The 21,812-nt window shown below is 36.0% G+C and overlaps 1 protein-coding gene across 1 annotated transcript in view; it reads left to right on the forward strand.

Moving 5' to 3' along the window:
* The window catches only part of Lrp1b (LDL receptor related protein 1B), a 1,445,827-nt gene that overhangs the window by 1,389,416 nt on the left and 34,599 nt on the right, over nucleotides 1–21,812 (forward strand). Inside the window, 2 exon segments of the mRNA XM_050139953.1 lie at nucleotides 7,516–7,677; nucleotides 20,246–20,420. Coding sequence (XP_049995910.1) covers nucleotides 7,516–7,677; nucleotides 20,246–20,420 — 337 coding nt within the window.

Below are 21,812 nucleotides of genomic sequence, written 5' to 3' on the forward strand. Positions count from 1 at the left end.
TAATCCTTTTTATTAATTTTATTGAGTTCTACATTTTTCTCTGCACCCCTTCCTTCTTATCCCCTCTCCTTCAACCCTCTCCCACAGTCCCCATGTTCTCAATTTACTTAGGAGATCTTGTTTGTTTCTACTACCCATGTAGATTAGATCTGTGTATGTCTCTCTTAGGGCACTCATTATTGTCTAGGTTTTGGAAACTCTTAACTCAAAAGCATATTGTTCAGTCTCTAAGCATTTATAAATATTTTAAAGTATATAAATATTTTAAAGTACATATATATATGTAGTTTCTATGTGTTCCATGAAATCTGATAACATTGTGAAAATTATTTCATTAATGTTTTGTCTCTTAATTTGCTTGTATGTTTGTTCATATATTAAATCTTGTTTGCTGATCTATAATAGTCGGTTTTAGAGGCTATTCTGAGAGTTAGTGAGAAGAATGTATGTTCTCATCATTAGGGTTGAGTACTGTGGATAATGTAATAGTTGATCCATGACTTAGTTTACTTGTGAGGTTCCTTCATTGATTTTTAATTTGAAGAACCTATCAATGAGATTGAGGGTTACAGAGACGAATGATTATTGTTCTTGAACCTATGCAGTGTTTTATTTATTTGAGTATTTGCTTTATGAAATTGTTCCAGAGTGCATAAATATTTACAGTAATTGCATCCTCTTGATGAATGTTCTTTTTCTTAGCCTTTACGTTCTGCTTTCTTTCTTCTGATTAGTTTTAGTATGAAGTGTAAGAATTGCTATATTAGCTTGTTTGTAGCTTATCTTTGTTTGGTAGTCTGACTTTCATTCTGCCTTTGATAATTTTGGGATATATTTCCCAGATGTATATCTTGTTAGAAACATACACACACCAAACAGATAGTTGGATAATACTTTTAAATTAGTTTTTACCTTTTAATTGAGGAATTAGGGCCATTTGAATTGAGTATTATAATTGAGATTTATTTGTTATTGCTTATGATTCTATAGTTTGATGTTCTATTTGGTTAGTTGTAGCTGTTTATTTCTCCTCAAAGTAATTTAAGATTTTATTTATTTTTTTTGCTATATTGGACATAATTGGCTTATATCCTGTTCTCCTTTTATTCTTTGTCTATGTGGACTTTATTTTATCCATCATAATATTGCCATCCTTCTGTGCATCCTAATCAGTAATTTCTCATCAGCGTTGGATGTGTTGTTATACTTGTACTTTTAACTTGTACTTTTCTTGAAATTATCATATTTCAATAGGTGTTTTTTTCTAGGTATAATAATTTGGTTGCAAATTATCTGATTTTGAAACAAGGTATTTATTATTGTGTACTTTTTTCTTTTGGATTGTTGGTGCAGACTCATATTATTTTGTGTTTCTCACTCTGTATGGTAGATGATATTTTTCTCTTACAGCTTTTAGTGCCATTTCTTTGCTTTGTGTTGCTGACATCTAGATGTTCTCTGCTCATGTCTATTTGGGTATGATTCCCCATTTGAGCAACTAATTCTCTAGAACTTGGAGATTCTTGACTATATTTTAACTGAAAATTTTGCCTAATGAATAAATTTCTTATCAGCTCCTTCTTTTTTTAACTATGAATTCTTATGTTTGATCTCTTGAGTATACTTCTGACGTCTTAAAAGTGTGTGTTACATTCATTGCTTTTTCTTATATGTATAATGCTGTTTCACACTTAGGCTTTATTTCTGCCATTTGTTCTTCAGATTTTTTTTTATGCCTTTTGATGACAAAAGTGTCAATTTCAAGATTTTTTTTTGTTGTCCCAAATTGAGTCTCACACGAGGTTTGTAGATGGCAGTCCTAGGGTCATTTTTGTAGCTATGCTGTGTTCTGTCTTGAGTGGAGTGACAGGGTTCTATTTTTTGTCATCACTTGCTTTGATGTTTCTGAGAGTGGAGTTCAGAAAGTATTATAACCTAGTAACAGTCATTTTGAGATGTGCCTACGTTCTTCCACTTTATGGGCTCCCTTTGTAATCCCACTTCCCCTGCTCAGATTCCCAGCCTTTCTCTTGTACCCTCCCATTGCTGCTGCACACTGAATTGTTCAGACCGGAGTGCACTACTGTCATGCTGCTCCATGCTGGTCTATGCTACTGAAACGCTGCTACATTTTGAGAATTTGAAAGTATATGGATTTTTTTTCACTATACAAATAATGTCCTTAAAAATCAAAATCAATTATTATTTACAATTAGATTCTTCTTAACTGAAAATAAACTACACCGGAACATTTCTTTGAATGTACTTAGCAATCTAAAACTACAACTGTTGTGTAGGAATTGTAAAATCTATGACAGTATAATTTTCAAATATGAGAATACAGTTAACATGTTAGGATATACTCGATATTGTCACTAATTTATAAAATGGACTTGTTTGCAAAACTGTTTACTAGTTGTAAGTAAATATATGTTTACCTATGAATATTATATTTACAAAATGTTGGTGTTATAGATTGAGAAATTTGATTATCTTTGCACAAATGTAAACTTTTAAAGCAAATTCTAATGGTTAATTCATTTTTCTTCATTGATTTATTTTCAGTAATTCCCTCAGGTGTTTCCTATGTAGACAGTATATAAGTAGGGTTTGGGTCAAACTTAAATACGATATGATGGTTTTATATACAATAATAATTAAAGAGAGGAAATATCAGTAATCAAAATAACATATCTGAGAGTTATTAAAGTTTTTTATGTAGGATGCATTTTTCTCATTCCTTAATTTTTCTAAAATATGTATCACTTTAATGAAATATATGACCTATACTCATGTAGTGAAATACTTCAAAATTAAATATTTTTAATTTATTAAATCAAAAAGGATATACTTGTAATAGGAAGAATGGGCTGCTAGTCCTCCTAGCCACCCGGCTAGCTTACACCCAAAATAACCACAAAGAAATTGCATTAATTAAATCACTGACTGGCCCATTATCTCTAGCCACTTATTGGCTACCTCTCACATCTTGATTTAACCCATTTTTAATAATCTGTATATCACCACGAGGTCATGACTTACCGGGAAAGATTCTAACCAACGTCCATCTCAGGCAGAAGAACCGTGGAGTCCATCACTCTGCCCTTCTTACCAGCATTCAGTTCTTTCTACTCTGCCTACCTAAGTTCTGTCCTATCAACTAGGCCAAGGCAGTTTTTTATTCAACCAATGAAAGCAACACATAAACAGAAAGACCTCCTACACCATATACCAGTTTGTTTCTATGATCTGTTCATAGGATGATGAGTTAAGGATGAAACTTGCCTTGAAAAATAAATGGAAATTAGGATAAGGCATAATATTAGTCAATTATTCTTTCATATGAAAACAGAGGATAGTCTATGAAACTCTTCACCTACTATTGGTATCTCAAAGATATTTATGGAATTAGCAGCTATATTTGCATTTAGTATTATTTTCAAGACAATTTGTTCCTTAAGGTAGAATTTTTATTGCTTGTTTATTTCCATATTTTCACAGGTGTGTCTGTTAGATAGATATGTAGCATCACATGAAAGTCAACCAGGGTATGGACAAAATTGATTTAGTGCAATAAAGCAAAAGGATTTATAAATTTAGATAAAATCCAAATACTGCTAATACTGAAATTAGTTTTTAGGCTTGCAGAGCTTAAAACGGGATAAAATGTAACAGGGCTTATTAAAAACAACCAAAATGAATGTGAATATTAAGCAGTGAGATACAGTTTGAATTGTGCAATTTAAATGAAAAGGACTCTAGAGAGGAGAATGGTAGAAAATAGATTCTGTGAAGGCAGAAATGAGAAAATCGGGGAGAGCGTTAAGTGAGGAGGGTTATGACATTAACACAAAAGAGAGCGGGGTAAGATACATAGCAACGTTGGGGTACTTGAGAAAGCCATGAGAAACGTGCAATCTTAGAAGCTTTAGTTTAATTGGACTCACTCGGCACAGGGAATAGTGCTCTCCAGAAAGCCATATTCTATCGAACAAAAATCACAGCTTCGAGTTGTTGGTGGCGGGAGTCCTAGAGAACCTCAGTATGATGCAAGTTCTTGCAATTGCTCTTGGTTGCCTGTTAGATAGTACTCCATGGGATATGAAGATTTGTTTTTTATCAAAAAGAAGTCTTTTCTTCAAGGGAAGAAAAGGTAATTTTTCTGAAAATAACTGAATTAGAATCTAAGTGTTGTACAGTTTTTGGTACCTGGAGATAGCTTGGATGCCTGCTCTTATTTTAAAACATCCATGGTATATAAGAAAGCTCCAAAAACAATTTTTTCCTTCTTCAAGTGGCTTTCATGGTGGAATTATTCTGCGCATGTGTGGATCTCCGCTTCTTTCAAATCTTTGTCATTTGCTTCTTTCATTATTTTAAACATATTTATTTAATATTCACAGCTACAGGAAATGTGTTTGATATAATTTGCTCCCCTTCAATTCCTCTGCTCCTCCCTCCCATCGCTTTTCTTTCACAACTTCTTGTCATGTGCTCTCCGAGTCTTTGAACGACTGCCTGGACAAAACTGGGTGTGGGATCATCTACAAGAGTGTGGGTAGCCTCTGAGAACTTGCATCCCTGAAGGAAACTAGTCCCTATTGAAGCAGTCATCAGATATCAATGGATTTTCAGATGGGGCAGAGCTGCTGAAATCCATGCTGGGAATTTGATTAGCTTAACCTTGTAGGTATGAATAGAAATCTTAGACATGTGGTCTCAGTTGTGGGTTCATATGTGAAATCACAGTTTTCATAACTGGCAAATGTTATTTCATTAGAAACACATACTCTCCTCTACTTAGTGTGTCTTCTATAATCATCTGAGTCTTGACAGGAGGATTGTGATTTCAATGTCCCATTTAAAACTGAACACTCCACAGTCTCTTATTGACTGCATGTTGATCAGTTATGGTTCTCCCTGTTAATCACTATCTACTGGAAAAACAAAAAGCTTCTCTGTTTGGAGTTGAGGGATGAACTAATCTATAGAAATAAAGGCAGAGGCAGGAGGATCTCTGTGAGTTCGAGACCAGCCTGGTCTACAAGAGCTACTTCCAGGACAGACTCCAAANACTTGGTTCTGTTTTCCACTAGAGCCTATAACCTAGGCTCTAATGTTTTTGGTCCAGTTACTGGTACCAGACCTGGGCTCCATCTTGTGTGGAGTAGGTTTACATTGAAATCAGAAAGTGGCTGATTGTTTTCATGCCAATACTGTCTTTTTTTTTTTTTTTTAGCATGAGTATCTCTTGCCTGGTCAGTTGTCATTTTTTTTCCATGTTCACAACTGGGTAATACTATTGAAGATTCCATAGGCTTCATAGTATACGTAGGTTTTTTTTTTTTTTTCCCGCACTTTGAAGGCTAACCAGTAAAAATTAAGCTTCAAAGTGTCAGTAACTACTGGATTTCTCCTTGTCAAATATCTCAAACATATGGGGGCTACAGCAATACTAGCTTGCTCTCAAGTTCTCAAGGGAAACCAGGAGAAATGGCCATAGCCTGTAATGTTTGGGGAAATGCTGTCTAGAAGACCAAAAACCTGGACAATTCAATAAAAATTAACTATCTTTAGTACTTGTATTGGATTTCTTATGTTCCCTATTGCTCTAAAGCGCTTTAGCTTTTGTACCTTGTCCACTGCTGCTCCTAGGCGGTGTCTCAGTTGCATTGCTCTTAGCATGAGTTATTTCTTTTTAAGCGATGCATGAACTAATGTAAAACAATGAAATAATTCATTTTCTGACACACTTTTGTTTTCTGTAGTTGCCGTACTGGGACCTCATCAGTTTCTTCACTTAACACCTCGATTTGTTTTCTTTTTCTGTCTTTATTTTCACACTAATTTGCCAGATGAAATATTTTCTTTTCTTATCAACAATCAATAGAGAATGAATAGTTTGCTGCCACTGTAAAGAAACATTACGCTATTATTCAGGAAATCATTTTTGGAAACAAAAAAATCATTAACTGGCTCAGCTATAATAATATATAGCCCTCATCCCTTTTTTTTTTGAGCATTGATAGACATTCATCTATCACCAGACAGCATTTATAAATAATTTATTTTAAAGTGGTGCTATTCACTATAAAAATAATTATGACTTTCTTTATCTGGACTGAATTTCCAGTATTCTTTTAGTGTTTTTTAAAAGATGGGGCATTTTTTTCAACTTACTTAAAACATTGTAGAAGTTTATTCATTCTTTAATATTTTGTTCCTTCCAAATACTTCTTTAAATATAGGCTACTATCTTGAGAGTTTACTTCTGGAAGCAACTTACTCTTTCAGCAGCCACTGACCTCCTCTGGTACCTTCTCTCCAAAGGTAGACTATGCAAAATTCCATATTCATACAGAAATCCACTGATCTTGTCATCATACTGCCCTTGATCCAGGAGCACATTGTTGAGAACTCCTAGATGCGTTTTCCTGGAAATTCTACCATACAGAAAGAAATAAAACCAAGAAAACTATGTGCCACCCTTTGAATAGAATCAATTACAGTATAAAAACCAGTTGGATCATTAACATATTTAAAGCCTTACTAAGCCTTATTTTATATACTTCTCAGGGAATTTTATTTTGCCCCGACATTATCAATGATGAAGGCTCTGATGGTACAGACATCCTTTATGCTGTCAGATGAGGGGTTGTGAGCCCTGCTTGAGCCCTATGACTGAACTCCTTGTTGCCATTTATACTTTTGTGTTCATATCCATGTGTTTTCTTCCCTTCTCACTGTGTCTACCACAGCAGCTCATGCTTAGTGACAGGCAGACCAGACAGAGACGTACTACTTCTTTATGCAACATGGAAAGCGTACAGGAATGTTTGCTATGATAATAAATTATTTTCTAACAAAAGAATGAGGGAAAATATGCAAAGATGACCCAGAGAATGTTCTGCTATGTGATACTCACATTAAACTGCTAAACCATTCATTTACTAGGCTACCAGTAATTTGTTTAACAAGTGAAACTATCAAGTTTAGACAAATTATAACCCAGTGGATGCATAATGTTTAGCACTAAACTTTAGGATGTTTATTTGAGTTAAATAATATACTTTGTTAATAGATGTAACCAATATACATGATATTTCTCTTTTAAACTCATTAAAACATCTTCCTGAAGCATGTGTCTGCTGATCCTTATTGCACACTCAGCAGTACTGGTGCATACGAACAAATTACGATTATTTGAATTTTATAACAAAAATAACATATCCAATACTACATGAGTTGAGAAAAAAATAATTGAAAAAATTAGATACACATGAGAAAAAAGAACAGTGTACAAGTACAGTTATTCATAAACATTCCTTGATCTGACCCAGCTGAATGTCAGATATGTTCAGTTTATGCTTCCTTGGATATACAGGCTGATTGAAATTGAAAGGCTCTTGGTATAATAAAGTCACAGTACAAACTATAGACAGACCTTTCCCGGGAACTTGGTGTCCTACTTGTTATCTACTGACAGCATGCTTTTGTTTGTTTTTGTTCCAATAGGAAGACCCACCTGTATCTGTGCCCTGGGCTTTACTGGGCCCAACTGTGGCAAGCCAGTGTGTGAAGATTCTTGCCACAATGGCGGGAGCTGTGTGGTGACTTCAGGGAACCAGCCTTACTGCCACTGACATGCAGACTACACTGGAGACAGATGCCAGTACTGTAAGTTAAGTGTCCCCCTTCAGCTTGCCAGTAGCATGTTCTGAAGTTTGCATTAAGTACTACCACGGTTCACACCTGGGCTCTCTGCTCTTTTTATTTTAGCCACACACTATATTTTTCCGGTACATACTCCTGTTACTTAAGCTTCAATTAGTTTTACATTTTCTCTCTCCTTTTCTAAGAGATATTTTTGTTTTCCTTCCCAGGTAAGTTCAAAGGCCCATTATTATCACCATTCCCATATTTGCATCCTGAACTCCCTACCTTCTTGCTTCTCCTGGTAACCTGTAAGGATCATCATTCTTTCCCACCCCCCACCTCTCTACGGTGGCACAAAGGGCTACAGTTAGAGAAAATCCAGAGGTGCGCCTGCTAATCTCATCATCAGCTGCCTGGGCAGGACCAGAATCCTTTCTCCAGCTTTCTAGATGTTTCTCTCTCTAGCCAGGTCTCTCTGCAAAAGACAAACCCCAAACTTCCCTTGCCAGCATCTGTTGGTCACAACTTAATCCCCCGTGTTCATCTTCTCTTTTATCTGGTAGCAGCATTCTTTCAAAATATCTTTGTTGCCATATTCCCCTGTCTCTGTTCCTCCATTGGCTTCGCTTCTGCCAAGTTTCTGTCTTGAACTGTAGAAACAGCTCTTAGGAGACTCAAGTTGATGACTTTGCTATGTCCAGCGGTCAAGTCTCAATTCCTGTTCTGCAATAGCTTTTACGGATTTCTTGACCACTTTTTCTAAAGACACATTCTTCCCTCATCTTAATAAGCACAATTTTGTCTCTTCCCATTTATGTTTTTTGTTGCATCTTTGCTTATGAAGATAGTCCAGTTAACGATGGCTTTCTTGGTTGCTGAGGGTAAAATGCTTAACTCCAGTGCAAACACTGTTCTGACTGAAAGTACTACCCTCATCTCCACTTTCTCTCTTTCCAAATATTAATGATTCCTGTTCCACTTCTCACAATTCACAATAAACCCAATGACTTCTCAAATAATGTTTTTAAGGCATCATTTTTCTATTCTGAGTATATCATATTTATATATTTTTGAATGTTTCATGTTTCATATGTACAAATAAATTTGACAATGAATATCTAGATGACTTTACATAACTTCTATGCAGAGTTTTTTTCTTTCTTTCTTTCTTTCTTTTTTGGTTTTTCAAGAAAGGGTTTCTCTGTAGCTTTGGAACCTATCCTAGAACTGGCTGTTGTAGAGCAGGCTGGCCTCAAACGCAGAGAGCAACCTGCCTCTGTCTCCCAAGTGCTAGAATTAAAGGCGTTTGCCACCATTATCCAGCAATCTGAAGGGTTTTCGCAGCACATAAATGATGACTCTAAATCTATATATCTGGATGAATCCTTACTCTAAGGTTCAGGCCTTCTTTTCAATTTTTTGGGACAACTAATATTATCTCTCAGGTAACCTAACATTCCTCATCTTGAATACTCACACTATCTTTCCTTTGTTCCTTTAGCAAGGAACATTCATTACTCAGTCCAAAACCCTGAAATCTTTGTTGATGCCTCAGAGACTTTCATATCCTTTATCTTTAAAGCACAGCCAGAGTGTGGGCCCTGCTCATTGATTCTATTCTCAGTCAACCATTCAAGCTGCTAGGACCAGTTTTTTTATTGTATTACTAAACAATATTCTTACTTCCTCCCTTTGCCACTGGTGTATATTATCAAATGACAGTCACATTGGTATATTTTATGTAAAACAAAATTTCATTTTATTTTAAACACATTCATTGAAAATTTTATATCTACACGTACTCAGATAATTGTTTTTCTCGTGTTCATTCTATGATTCTCATTGTTTTATGGAGTAAACAAAGGCAGAGCATTGTTTTTGTCCCACAGCTTCTAGGTTCCAAATAATCACACAAATGTGCATATTAATTACAGAATGTTTGGCAAATAATTCAGGCTTAATACTAACTAGCTCTTACAATCAATAAACCCATTTCTGCTCATCTACATTTGGTCACGTGGTTTTGTGACTTTTCCTGTTCTCTGGCACATCTTGCTTCCCTGGTAATTCACTCACATCTCTGACTCTCCCCTTTATCCCTCCCTGTATCTCCATTTGACTTTCCAGCCTGGCTTTATTCTGCCTTGCTATAGGCCAAAATAGCTTTATGATTAACCAATGGGGTATTACATATTCACTGTGTACAAACAGATCATCCCACAGCACTAAAATGTACTAGGTATTATTATTTTTTAATAATGATTTCAAGAATACAGCGCCAATGCAGCGCACAGAGTCTTTTGGGTGGCACTCATGTTTATATTTAAGTTAGAGGCATGATCAGAACCAGACAATCAGCTTTGAGGACTCAACCCTTAGATTTACTTAATATTTACCAAAGCATACCTCACGTCTCTGGCCAATGAAGGACGCACAGAACCAAGCTACTTTACTTGATGTAATTATCCTGCCTCATGCATTAGAGTGGGACAACATGTGCAGCAGTAAGGAAATGGTTAACAATTGCTCTCTATTTCCTTCCTAAAAGTTTCTTCTTCTCCTATATAGATGTCATTACAATAGGGCTACTGTCATGTAACTGTTGTATGTCCCAGGACAGCAATCACACGAATGTACAATCCAGTTACGCTCACGTAATTTCATCCACATTCTCACTACCCCATCCCTCTCCCATCAAGCACAGCAGAGGATGCAGTGTACTGCTCCCTCTGAAGGCACTAATTTCCTTTTTCTTTTTTTCTCAACAATTCTTAAAATCTGTAATGACTTCCAAGAAATGAAGGGAAATTCCATCTTTTGTCTCTTACAAGGTGCCGAGTTTATAACTCTCTTCTTAATCTCGTAAGGTGACAGCCATGGCTATCCTCGGTCTAAACCCAACTTCTCTGCCATTGAGCCTATATTCAGTCCTTGCTAGTGAGCTCTTTAAATCATTCACTTCCTCTTTAGTTTGAACTGACATCTGCCTCTTTCAGCTCTGTTTTTTTGTGTCTCTTTTCTTTGTTCACTCTGTTATTTTGTTTATTGTATCTTTTTCAGATGTGAAGCTTTTTGGAAATTCAGCCTTGCAGCAACAGCTGATAAACAAACACATAAATAATTTTACAGATAGCATATCTAAATGAAAATGGACTGAAAAAGTTAATTAAAAGACAATCAACGTATTACATGAAAAATATCTGTTCTATATGTGGTTAATCCTAGTTGTTATGTATGTGTGTATGGTGTTCTTGTTATTTTGTTTAAAAGTATCTTGTATATTCCAAACTGACCCAAACTCTTATATTTAATCAAGAATAACCTTGAAGGTGTTATAGGATGTTAATATTCCATGCTATTTTCAGACTGCTCAGACTATAGGCATGTCCCACCACACTCCATTTGAGTTCAGTTTTTAAAGTCTTTTCTTCATTCATTACCTTGTACCAATTGATGCATTATATTGTATAAGATTTTTTTTAGTTTTAAATCAAATAAATTCTTGATTCTCTTTGAACTGCCTTAAAAATGCTATATAGCCATCATTCCAGATTTTTGCATTCTTCCAAAGAACAAATTCAGTTAGCCTGCATCTTAATTGACAACTTAATAAAATCACAGTGTGTGGCAGCCCGCTGCTTTACCAGACTGTGTTATGCTTTTATCCATACTATTAGCAGTCAGAGTGCTTCCCGCCTTTTACTGCAAAACACTTATTTAAATTAACCAATTAATCCTCAGACAGAGGTTAAATAAGTTGCCCAGGGTCCTGAAGCAGGCAGAATTAGACCCCAGGAGTTGTTGATCAAGATGTCAGCTAATATCCCTGAGAACATTGATGCTGTTCGCGGGCTTTGCCATTAAAATGACAAATTCAGCATCCAAGGAATTGTAATAGATTCGGAACCCATCAGTGTGAGTCAGCAAAGTTCAGTGGACCCAGTGTTTTGTCAAAAGTGTCTCTGGCATATACAGCACTCCCACCAGTAAATGGAGGAATGACAGAATGGCTTATTATGGAACCTAATTATAGGCTATTAGTGGGAGGTAAAACATCACTTCTTAGGTGTGCTGAGTTAAAACGTCTCACACCTTCAGCAGCAAGGTACATTTCAGAGGACTGAATGCAAATTAATTTTAGCAGTAATAATTTAGGGAAAATATAAAGTAACAAAGCTAAAATGTAATGTTCCTTAAGTTCTTTACTTAAGAATAAATAGAGCTGAATTTTCGTAGAGCCAGGATTCCCGCTATCAATCCAAGCAAATAAGCATAGCATTGTGCATGTAAATCAAGCTGTCATTTGTGAAGTCAACACTATCTGAGGTTGTTTTTAACTAAAGGACAGTAGCACTAGGGCAGAGCAGTCCATTATGTCTGCTACTCTCGATGATATTCGAAGACCATGTGCATGGCTCCTTCTGACACATTATCAGGGCAGACATGAAGAGCTGTGTCTCTGAGGATGAAATAGCCGCTCAAATTTTAAAGGCTAAGGTTTCCAAGCAAAAGAAGTTTAGATTGCAGCATTGAAAGACCCCAAAATAAGGCAAAATAAGACAAATATGTCAGCTACTTCCTACCGCCAGCTAAGAATCTGTTGTGGTGTTCAGGAAAGGAAATAAGATGCCATGGAAGAGTTTCATGAAGTGTGAGGCTGTGTTATCCTTATTCACAGAAAGAGCCCAAGATCCATTGTAAAGCTTACTTCTCACAAGTGATATCTGGGGGGGGGGGGGGGCTGAAGAGAAGGTCGTCAGATGAAAGGGAACATGAAGGGCAGCATATGAGGAAGAAAGGAGGTGACGTCTTGTGAAGGACTGTGGGGAACTGCCATTTGCAGAGTGTTCAGTGCAGTAATCACACCCTTACATGCCAAGGCGTTAAGAGACATGAAACATATGTCAGTGCCCATAGTACCTTTGAGATGAATGCATATTTTCCAAGTCTCCAAACTTAGATTCAGAGATTTTTTTTCCTTATATTCTTTGTTAGCGAGTGTAAGATCTGAAAATTGTATGACTCCCAAATCAGGCATCTTTTTATACAGTATCCTTCCATCCGATGCCCTGTCCACACAGTGGCATATAGTAACTTGGTCTTACAAATTTCTACTTTGTAAAAAATAAAATAGGATTTTTAAATTTGAGTTATAAAGCTGAAAACAAGCCTATTTAGAGAAAGACCTAAAATAACCAGGAAAAATAAAAGAATATTTTCAGCTCTTCCTTTCTATTAAAGACAAATGGAAACTGAGACCATAACTGGAACACTATTGACACAGGAAGTGGAATGGCCCTACAGTCATGAAGAAATTCTATGTTTGTCACATTTTGAGGTTCTTCACAGCAGTCAGAGTTGCAGTAGTGTAAGTTCTTGAGCACAGTCTACCTGGTGTCTTGAAATCTTTTTTTCTCTTGAGGAGAAGAAAGCAGCACCTTCATTTACTCATGCTCTGGATTCAGTCTGCATTAGCAAGCATGTTCCTGGTGTTCTCTTTCTAACTTTAAAACACGGCCATTGCTTCTGTGGCAATCCCTCCCCCAGCTGTCTATGCCATTTCTTCTGTACTTGGGTTTTCACTATGCTCATGGTTGGCTGTCTAATTATGTGCCCTGTCTTTCTAGCTTTCCATTGTCCTGGGAACTTGGTACCTCTGTTTTGCACTTTTCAATTGTATTGTCACCATTCATATTTTTGACTGCCTTATTAGAAGCGACATCTAGTCTTGATAGAGGGTCAGTGGCTGGACCCTGAATGAGTGTGCACAAAGATGGTGTCTCTAACTTTTATGAATAGGAAAAAGATCAGGTCCCTCAGAAAATCTGTGAGTTTGTATACAGATGGTTTCTTCAGTGTTCATGAGCATGCTCAGAGCTGGTGTCTGGAACATCTGTAGCTATGTTTAGAACACCACCAAAGCTAATATTACTGTGTCCAGCCTGCTGCAAGCAGGTATTTTCTGTGTTCTTGTAAAATTTCACTTCAAGGAAGAGCAAGGTTCTAAGAAATTTTCCATACAAGATCTTTATGATTCACATCTTTCATAAAGAGATGCTCGCTCTCCCCTCCGCATTGCTGGCTGCCACTTTTCACAGTGAAATCCACAAAAGTAAATACTGTATTACTTCAGGTCAGTAGTTCTCAACATCCTAACACTATTGCATTTTAATCTAATTCCCCATATTGTAATGGCCCCCAAACATTAAATTATTTCCACTGCTACTGTAAGTTTGTTATTGCTATTAATCATGATGTAAATATTTGGTGTGCAACGCTTGTGGAAGAATCCTTCAACCTCACTCTCCACCCCAACTCTACTGCATAGGGTTCATGACCCACATCTTGAAAACCATTGCCCTGAGTGTTCTTGTGTGTGACGTTTGTGAACGAATGAACTGACATGGTCAATTCAGAAGAGAGTTATGCATACTCCATAAAATTAAATGTTTTGTGAGAAATTTATTTTACAAATTATCAGAACAAACACATGGACAAAAACCCATGTCCATCCCACAGACCATATGCTCTAATTTTTTTACTTTGAAAGAAAAAAATATTGTAGCCAAAAGGTGCTGGTGCATGCCTTTAATCCCAGTACTCCGGAGGCAGCAGGCAGATCTCTGTGAGCTTGAGGACAGCCTCGTCTACAAGAGTTACTTCCAGGACAGGTTTCAAAGCTACAGAGAAACCCTGTCTTGAGAAACAAAAACAAAAACAAATAAAAAATGTAAAGACTAAGATAGATTCAAATTAAAGGTTATAAATATTTATATTATTTTTAGTTAATCATAATAAAGAATGATGACCTAAGGGTCAGCTAATGGAACTATAGTCTTAATACTATGATATTAGATTATTTAAAAGATTCTCAGGGTTACAAAAATAGAGTTAAATATGATTGAGATTAGTAGAAAGACTAAAATCATGGGAACATTTTAGTATAATGTTGTTTGCCCATTAAGAACATAAAATAAGAAGAAAATATTTCAGTATGTATTTACATAAAGTAATTTAATGGAACAACAAGCAAATACTTCCAAAAGAGAGTAAGTTGTATGTGAGTTAAGACATACACTTTAATTATTAAAACCAATTTATTTAATTAGTATATAATAAAAACACATGGGAGCCTGAGTATATAGCACAGAAGGCAGAGTTTTGCCTGGAATATGAAAGACATGTTTATAATCCAAGCACTCAGGGAGCAGAAACAGGAGGATCAACAACTTAAGGCCATCCTTAGATATAGCCAATTCAAGACCAGTTTGTAGTACATGAAACGTGTCTTAACCAACCAAATGTCGAGACAATGACATACTTTCATATTTAGATTTTCGAAAGAAAGAGCTTTCTGTAAGTGGCCATTCAAAGAGAATACCTCTTTCATATTGAAGTGAGGCAAATATTCCAATACTACCATTCAAATCATACATTAAATCAATATACAATCAGAATTAGATTTACATGACAATGTTTCGAGTTTGCTAATGTTTTATAGAACTATCAAATTATGATAGCATAATTGTGAGTTATCTATTGTGTCTGTGTGTGCATGTGTGTATGTGTGTTTGTATGTATGTGTTTGTGTGGGCATGTGTGAGTGCACATGCACAGAGACTAGCCATCCCCCTTTTGTTACACAGTTTGTCATCCATGTTTGGTTGCAATTTTAGAAACAGTGTTGTTCACAGCCCTGAGACTCATAGGCCAGTCTGGATTGCTACTGAGTCCTGGAGATCTGCCTGACATCTCTTCTCCAGTGCTGAGTTTATAAGTATGAAATGTCTCATTTTCACGTGGGTACTACACATCAAAGAAAACATTCTACCCATCAGGTTGTTTCTCCAGCCCTTCCAGCAAATCTTTGTCTCTATTCCATTTATTTTACACTTGTAATTTTAGCAATATTATCAAATCATTCCAAGGATCTGAATCTGAATTCTCTCTTTTGGTTGTTTCCCCATTTAAAATCTTCTATGGTTTCATATACAAGAATCTGTAATCCTTTTCAACTCATCCACTCCCTCTCCCACCAAGCCTTTTCAACAAGCCCAGCCACTATGTTGTTATCTTCTTTTTGCATGTGATCCACTGGTTTAATTCGAGTTGCTCTCAGGAACATGGCAGAAGATTATTTGCCAGAGCAATAGCAGCTTGTCAATTACAGTATCTCTGAGAAATTCAGGCTTCTGAGTACAGACATTTTCTTCTCTGGGAAGTTCACTTGGTGTTTGAACACTAACCTCACCAACTCTCTTTATGCTTCACATTGGCGTGAGAGGGCTCCCTCTCATGGTCTCGTGGCATATTAACACCAGTACAGATGTTAATCCTCATTTCCAACAAAAAATAATGTTCTCGAAAAGCTACATTAGACAATGAAATATAGACTAGCCCCACTTGGATGAAGGGTGAATGACATCTGCCACAGAAATAACATAGCCTTCTCAATGATATTGATAAAAATTGGGCATTCATTCTTCAAAGCAACCCATATTTCAAAATCTCTACTGATAATTAGTAGAAGCAGTGATTCCAACCAAATCTAGGTTTGGAATTAGGTAAACCATGTGTACTCACAAGCAATTATCTGCCAAAGGAATTGGGCATTTGCAAACAACACAGGACATAAATCCTGTGAAGCACAGGAACACATTAAACAAAACTATTTACCTAAGTCTTTTTTGACAAAAAAAAATTGTTTCAGCAAAATCCCATGATTCATATGTTTCTTTCAAAATAAAATAATATTTTAATATCAAATTTGAACCAAACACAATACATTCCATGTGAAATGTCAACTAACAAGCTTAGAAAACAGATTTTGTACCATAAACCTTCAAATAATTTAAACAGAAGCAAAATAGAATACCTCTCTCAAAACTAACATCATAATCTTCATGTTTAACTCTTAGAGGTATAATTACAGTTATCGGGGAACTCTGAGGGCCAGCCTCAGTATCTCTTTCAGGGTTCCAAAGAAGACTTAAAGCAAACACGGGACTTAGATCTGGGGGCAAAATAAACACTCCACTACATACTTTCTGGAATCAGTTTCTTTATTCTTCTCCCATTCTGAAATTTCCAGTTTATATTTACATGCAAAACAAAAGCAATTCTCTGAGCTTGGATGTCCCTTTATCTTTGAAGGTCCCAAAGGTGATCTATATGACGACTCCTTTCCTGACTTCATGTTCTGAGATAGTTGAAGGGAGAGGTGATATCTAATTTATCTCAAGGAACAGAACAGAGATATGACTGTGGGGACAGAGGTTTCTCGCCACGTGACTAAATTTCCCACTGGAGGCCCCACAGAGTGTTGGGGGTTGACCCAATTTACCAGTACATGGGAAAGAATTGTGTCCAATAATCCCTACTCCGCTGAATCTTTCAAGAAAGAAGAGTGCTTATGATTTCAGAAGAGATCTACTGTAAGAACAGCCAATATACAAAAGATAAAGGCAGCACCTTGCAAATCCGGGTTTATCTCCATCAGAATGCATTCATTCTGGTGGGTCAGGCTTCTGCTCTCTCAACTGAAATCTCACTGCATAATTCCTATGGACCACAGCAAACAATAAACTAAGAGCCATAAAATATATACTTGAACATACATTCATAAGTACCAACATGCTCAAAGTATTATATTAAAGACAGTAATTAAAAGAATTTTATATACGAATGGAAAAAAATTAAAGTCAGTATGACATACTCAAATGAATTTCCCAAATTTTCAGCTCATAGTTTGAATTTTAGTGTTTTATGCCATAGAAAGGAATTCCCTCCTTCATTCTATTGTTATATAATGAGCAAAATAATGAATACAACAGAAACAGCAACTAATTAAAAATTGCATTGAAATTAACTAATGAATACAAAAATATATCACTATAACTATTAAAGTATGTATTTTAAAATATACAAAAATATATAACCCATAATATAACAATCTATATCACATACTACTGATGGAATGATAACTAAGATGCAAAGAATGCAGTTCTCAGATTCTGTAAACCACAAGAATAGTGGAAGGCAGCAGAATTTAAATTGATTTGAAAAACAGCTTTCCAACTACAGTGCAGAGAGCAGCTCTGCTTTTGGACACTCCCATATCTTGGCTTTCAAGGCCTGAGAATGTGAAAAATGAAGTATCCTTTCTCTCTTTTGACTATTCCCAGGAAAGGTACACAGTATGCCTGTATTAGACACAGAAAGTGGTTGACTTAGTAAAATGCAAGTTGGATTTTTTTTTTACTAAACTGTCAGGCTAATACCAATTTATTGTACCAATTAATCATGAACAAACACTTTTCTGACCTTCTTTGGATTCAGCTTTATACTATGAAACCAATCATGTGCAATGCAGGACATGCATATGACAAGTAGAACAAGGTAGCACAACATGCTGTATGCCCTGAATAGGTCACAAATTGCACCACAACAAAGAAATCCCAGTTCCCACTTAGTGTTCAAAATTCCAAGTTCTAAACTTTTGAAAATGCTTCTCTTTTTACATTTAGTCCAAAACTACACTTACGGGATTAAATAATGAATCCAAAGTGTATCCTTAATATAAAACAACAACAAGAGTAATAAGTACACCTAAATCCAGCTTTCATTAATTTAAAATAAGTCGGTCAATAATTTCACATTCTGTCTAATTTAATAAAGGGCTATACAAATATGCATACACAAAAGCTAGAAAAATATTTTAGTCATAATTTACCATTGTTGTCATGTAGCAGGTTAAGGTTTGTGAATTATATTTTTATCCTAACTAATCTCATTTAACATTATTTAACAGTTAAATAACTAAAAATAAATTTCTGTCTCCAAATACAAATCCTGTGGTAGACTTAGGTAATTATATATTTTTGTAATATAATTAAACATTTTAAATTGAACCCATATAGAGTTGTCTGCTTTTCAAGTTACTAAAGCATAATGATTCTTTTTTTTATTTTTACTTTTTTTTCTTTTTTTAATTTTATTTTTTTATCTTTTTAGAAAGAAAACAAGCTATCTATTTTCATTGTACGTACCAATCCAAGTTTCCACTCCCTCCACACACAATCCCACTGCATCCAATCCTCAGAGAGGGTAAGGCACATTGCTTTGCGGACAGTCCAAGGCCCTCCCTACTATAATTAGGCTGAACAAGGTATCCATCCAAAGAGAATAGGATCCAAAAAGCCACTACAAGCAGTAGAGATGAATCCTTGTGCCACTGTAAGTGGCCCCTCAGTCTACCTCAGCCATGCAACTGTCAACCACATTCAGAGGGACTAGTTTGGTCCTATGCTTCTTCCTTGCCAGTCCTGCTGGAGTTGATGAACACCCATTTGCTCAGATAGACTGTTTCAGTGGGTGAACCCAAAATGGTCTTGACCTCTTTGCTCATATTCTCGTTCTTTCCACTCTTCATCTGGACTTGGGCAGCTCAGTCCAGTGCTCTGGTGTGGGTCTCCGCCTAGATGAAGGCTCTATGGTGATATTTAAGATATTCATTGAGGGAACAGGATAGTCAAGGTTGAGGAAGGATAGAGATGAGAGCAACGAAAGAGATATCTTGATCGAGGGAGCCATTATGGGGTTAGCAAGTAACTTGGCTCTCTAGCCCTGGGCGGTGGTGGTGCACACCTTTAATCCCAGCACTCGGGAGGCAGGCGGATCTCTGTGAGCTTGAGGCCAGCCTGGTCTACAAGAGCTAGTTAGTTCCAGGACAGGCACAAAAGCTACAGAGAGACAATGTCTCGAAAAAACAAACAAACAAACAAAAAGAGAATCCTGTCTCTAGAGAAATTCCCAAAAATCCACAAGAATGATGACCCCAGTCAGCTAATATCCTAAGCAGTAAAGGGTTGTAGTCAGACTGAATCATAATAATTCCAAGGTGATATTAAAAGTTTATTCAATGCTTTTTGTTGGACTATAAATGTTCAAGAGGTATTAAAATACTTGAGGGAAGCATTCTTTGATCATGAAGAAACCTGTTTGTAATGCTTTAAAGGAAGATGCTTTAAAACCCGAGCGTAGATTAGATGGGAACATTTCAGTCTGGAGGGGGTTTGTTTAGCACGCAAACAGAATTCATGAAGATGATATTTCTGTGTCATTTTCCATTCATAAAGCATCAGCCAATCCTGCTCAGCTTTTCTTTGGCGTTCTATCTTCTCACCAAATGTTCTATTGGTCTAGGGATACAGAGAGGTGGGAAGTGCAACAGTGATTGGCTTCTAAGGAAATCTCAAGCATTTCTGCTCATGTCCAAGTACACTTGCTCATTGAAAGGAAAGTTAAGGAATCTTAAGCTTTTCAAGTCAGAATAAAAAGAGCTTATCAGCTAGCATTGTGTCAATACAACACTCATCTTCCTAGCCTGATAAATTGGATCCTAACATAGAAATAGAAAGGAATAAAAGTTTTATCAGAGAAGTCTCTTTTGCATATTATACAAGCCAATTTAAAAAATATTTTACCTACTATGCGACCATTTTAATATTAAGCAAAATAATATCATCTATAAAACTGAAAACAATATCTCATAGCATTATTTAAGTGTTTGGTTGTTCCTTCCTCCTAGATGTGTGCCACCACTATTGTGTGAATTCTGAATCATGTACCATTGGGAATGATGGAAGTGTTGAATGTGTCTGTCCCACACGCTATGAAGGACCGAAATGTGAGATTGACAAATGTATACGGTGCCATGGAGGACACTGTATTATAAATAAAGACAATGAAGATATAGTTTGCAAGTAAGTAAGCAGCTAGTTTAAGTTATGAAGCACCTGTATACAAAAGACGCATGGTTCCAAAATAAAGTATAAAGTAAATGTAACATTTTAATCAAAAGTTCAGCTTGTCCAACAATTCATCTTTTTAGCTAGAGACGAAGTTCAAGTAAGCTCACCCTTCAACACTTTTGCAAATATCTGAAGAAGGTGAACACCAATGGTAGTATCAGATTATTCCAGAAATTAAATATAGCCAAGAAGCAATCAATAGTGAAAATATTTAAAAATCTATATGTAGAGCTAAGGATATAACCATGTTTACCTACCAAGGGTTTAATTCACAGTGAAAACAGAACAATGAGGAGAGAGAGGAGGAGCAGGAAAAAGAGATGGTGGTGGGATGCATGGAAGAGACCAAAACAGAAGGAAACAACAATGATGGATACTTAGGGAATATGCTCATGAATCCAAGAGCATCATGGTGTATAAAGGCCAGTGACATCGCACAAAATGTAAAGGAGCTAGGCCGAGAGCCACATATATTTTTAAGCAGTATTTATTTTAGTTCTACATTTAATAGAGTGAGATAGGAGGAATCCATAAAATTGTAGAACAAGTTTGGTCATGTGAAGTCAACCCCCAAATCCACCTTTTTATGAGAGAACCAACTTCCAAACTTTTTCTTTCAACCTCCATACCCAAAGCTTCTTGTTGGAATAATGGATGCAAGTATGTGGAATATTCAATGTAAGGTTTTTCATTAATAGTAATTTCTTATTCATAACCACAGTGAGTAGATTGGATTTTTAAAATTAATTTTCTGATTTTCTTTTCATTTGAGATTATTATTCTATTTTATTGGTTTGAATTGAACCTTCTGGGTTGAAGCAATATATATCTTCAGTGGACATAGGCACTAAGCCTTTTCTTTTCCTACTCTGACTGAGAATTTCTACCTAAAAAAAAGTGTATTAAATTATGGGTTCTAGGAAGCAGAGTGGGTATGTACAAGTTCTACTTCTGTTGTCTTTTGAAATTTGTCTTTACAACTAAGTAAATAGGAACAGAACTCAGCAACTAAGATTTGTGACATTCAGCTTGTACCAGAAAACAACTTCTTGCCATGAGGTGAGAGGTCAGTCCTCATGCCAAAGTACTTTGAACAGTACTCTAAAAGAAGTGTCTATGAAGGACTGGATTCTGTCATCTACTTTGTTTAGGAGTATAATGAATCTGAGTAAGAAACATAAGAGTGTTCCATAAAGTATCCCTGCCACTGAGTGCTCTATGACTTGTCAGATGAGTTATGTTACTCAGTAAAGGCTGATCCAATAAAATTTTATTGCAGGCAATGTCACAAAGTTTTATTTATTTTTTATTTTCTCTCACTATAGCATTTACTGTAAATGTGTT

This window comes from Alexandromys fortis, unplaced genomic scaffold (genome assembly GCF_014885135.2).
Source record: "Alexandromys fortis isolate MF-2015 unplaced genomic scaffold, M_Fortis_MF-2015_v1.1 scaffold_33, whole genome shotgun sequence".
Lineage (NCBI taxonomy): Eukaryota > Metazoa > Chordata > Mammalia > Rodentia > Cricetidae > Alexandromys > Alexandromys fortis.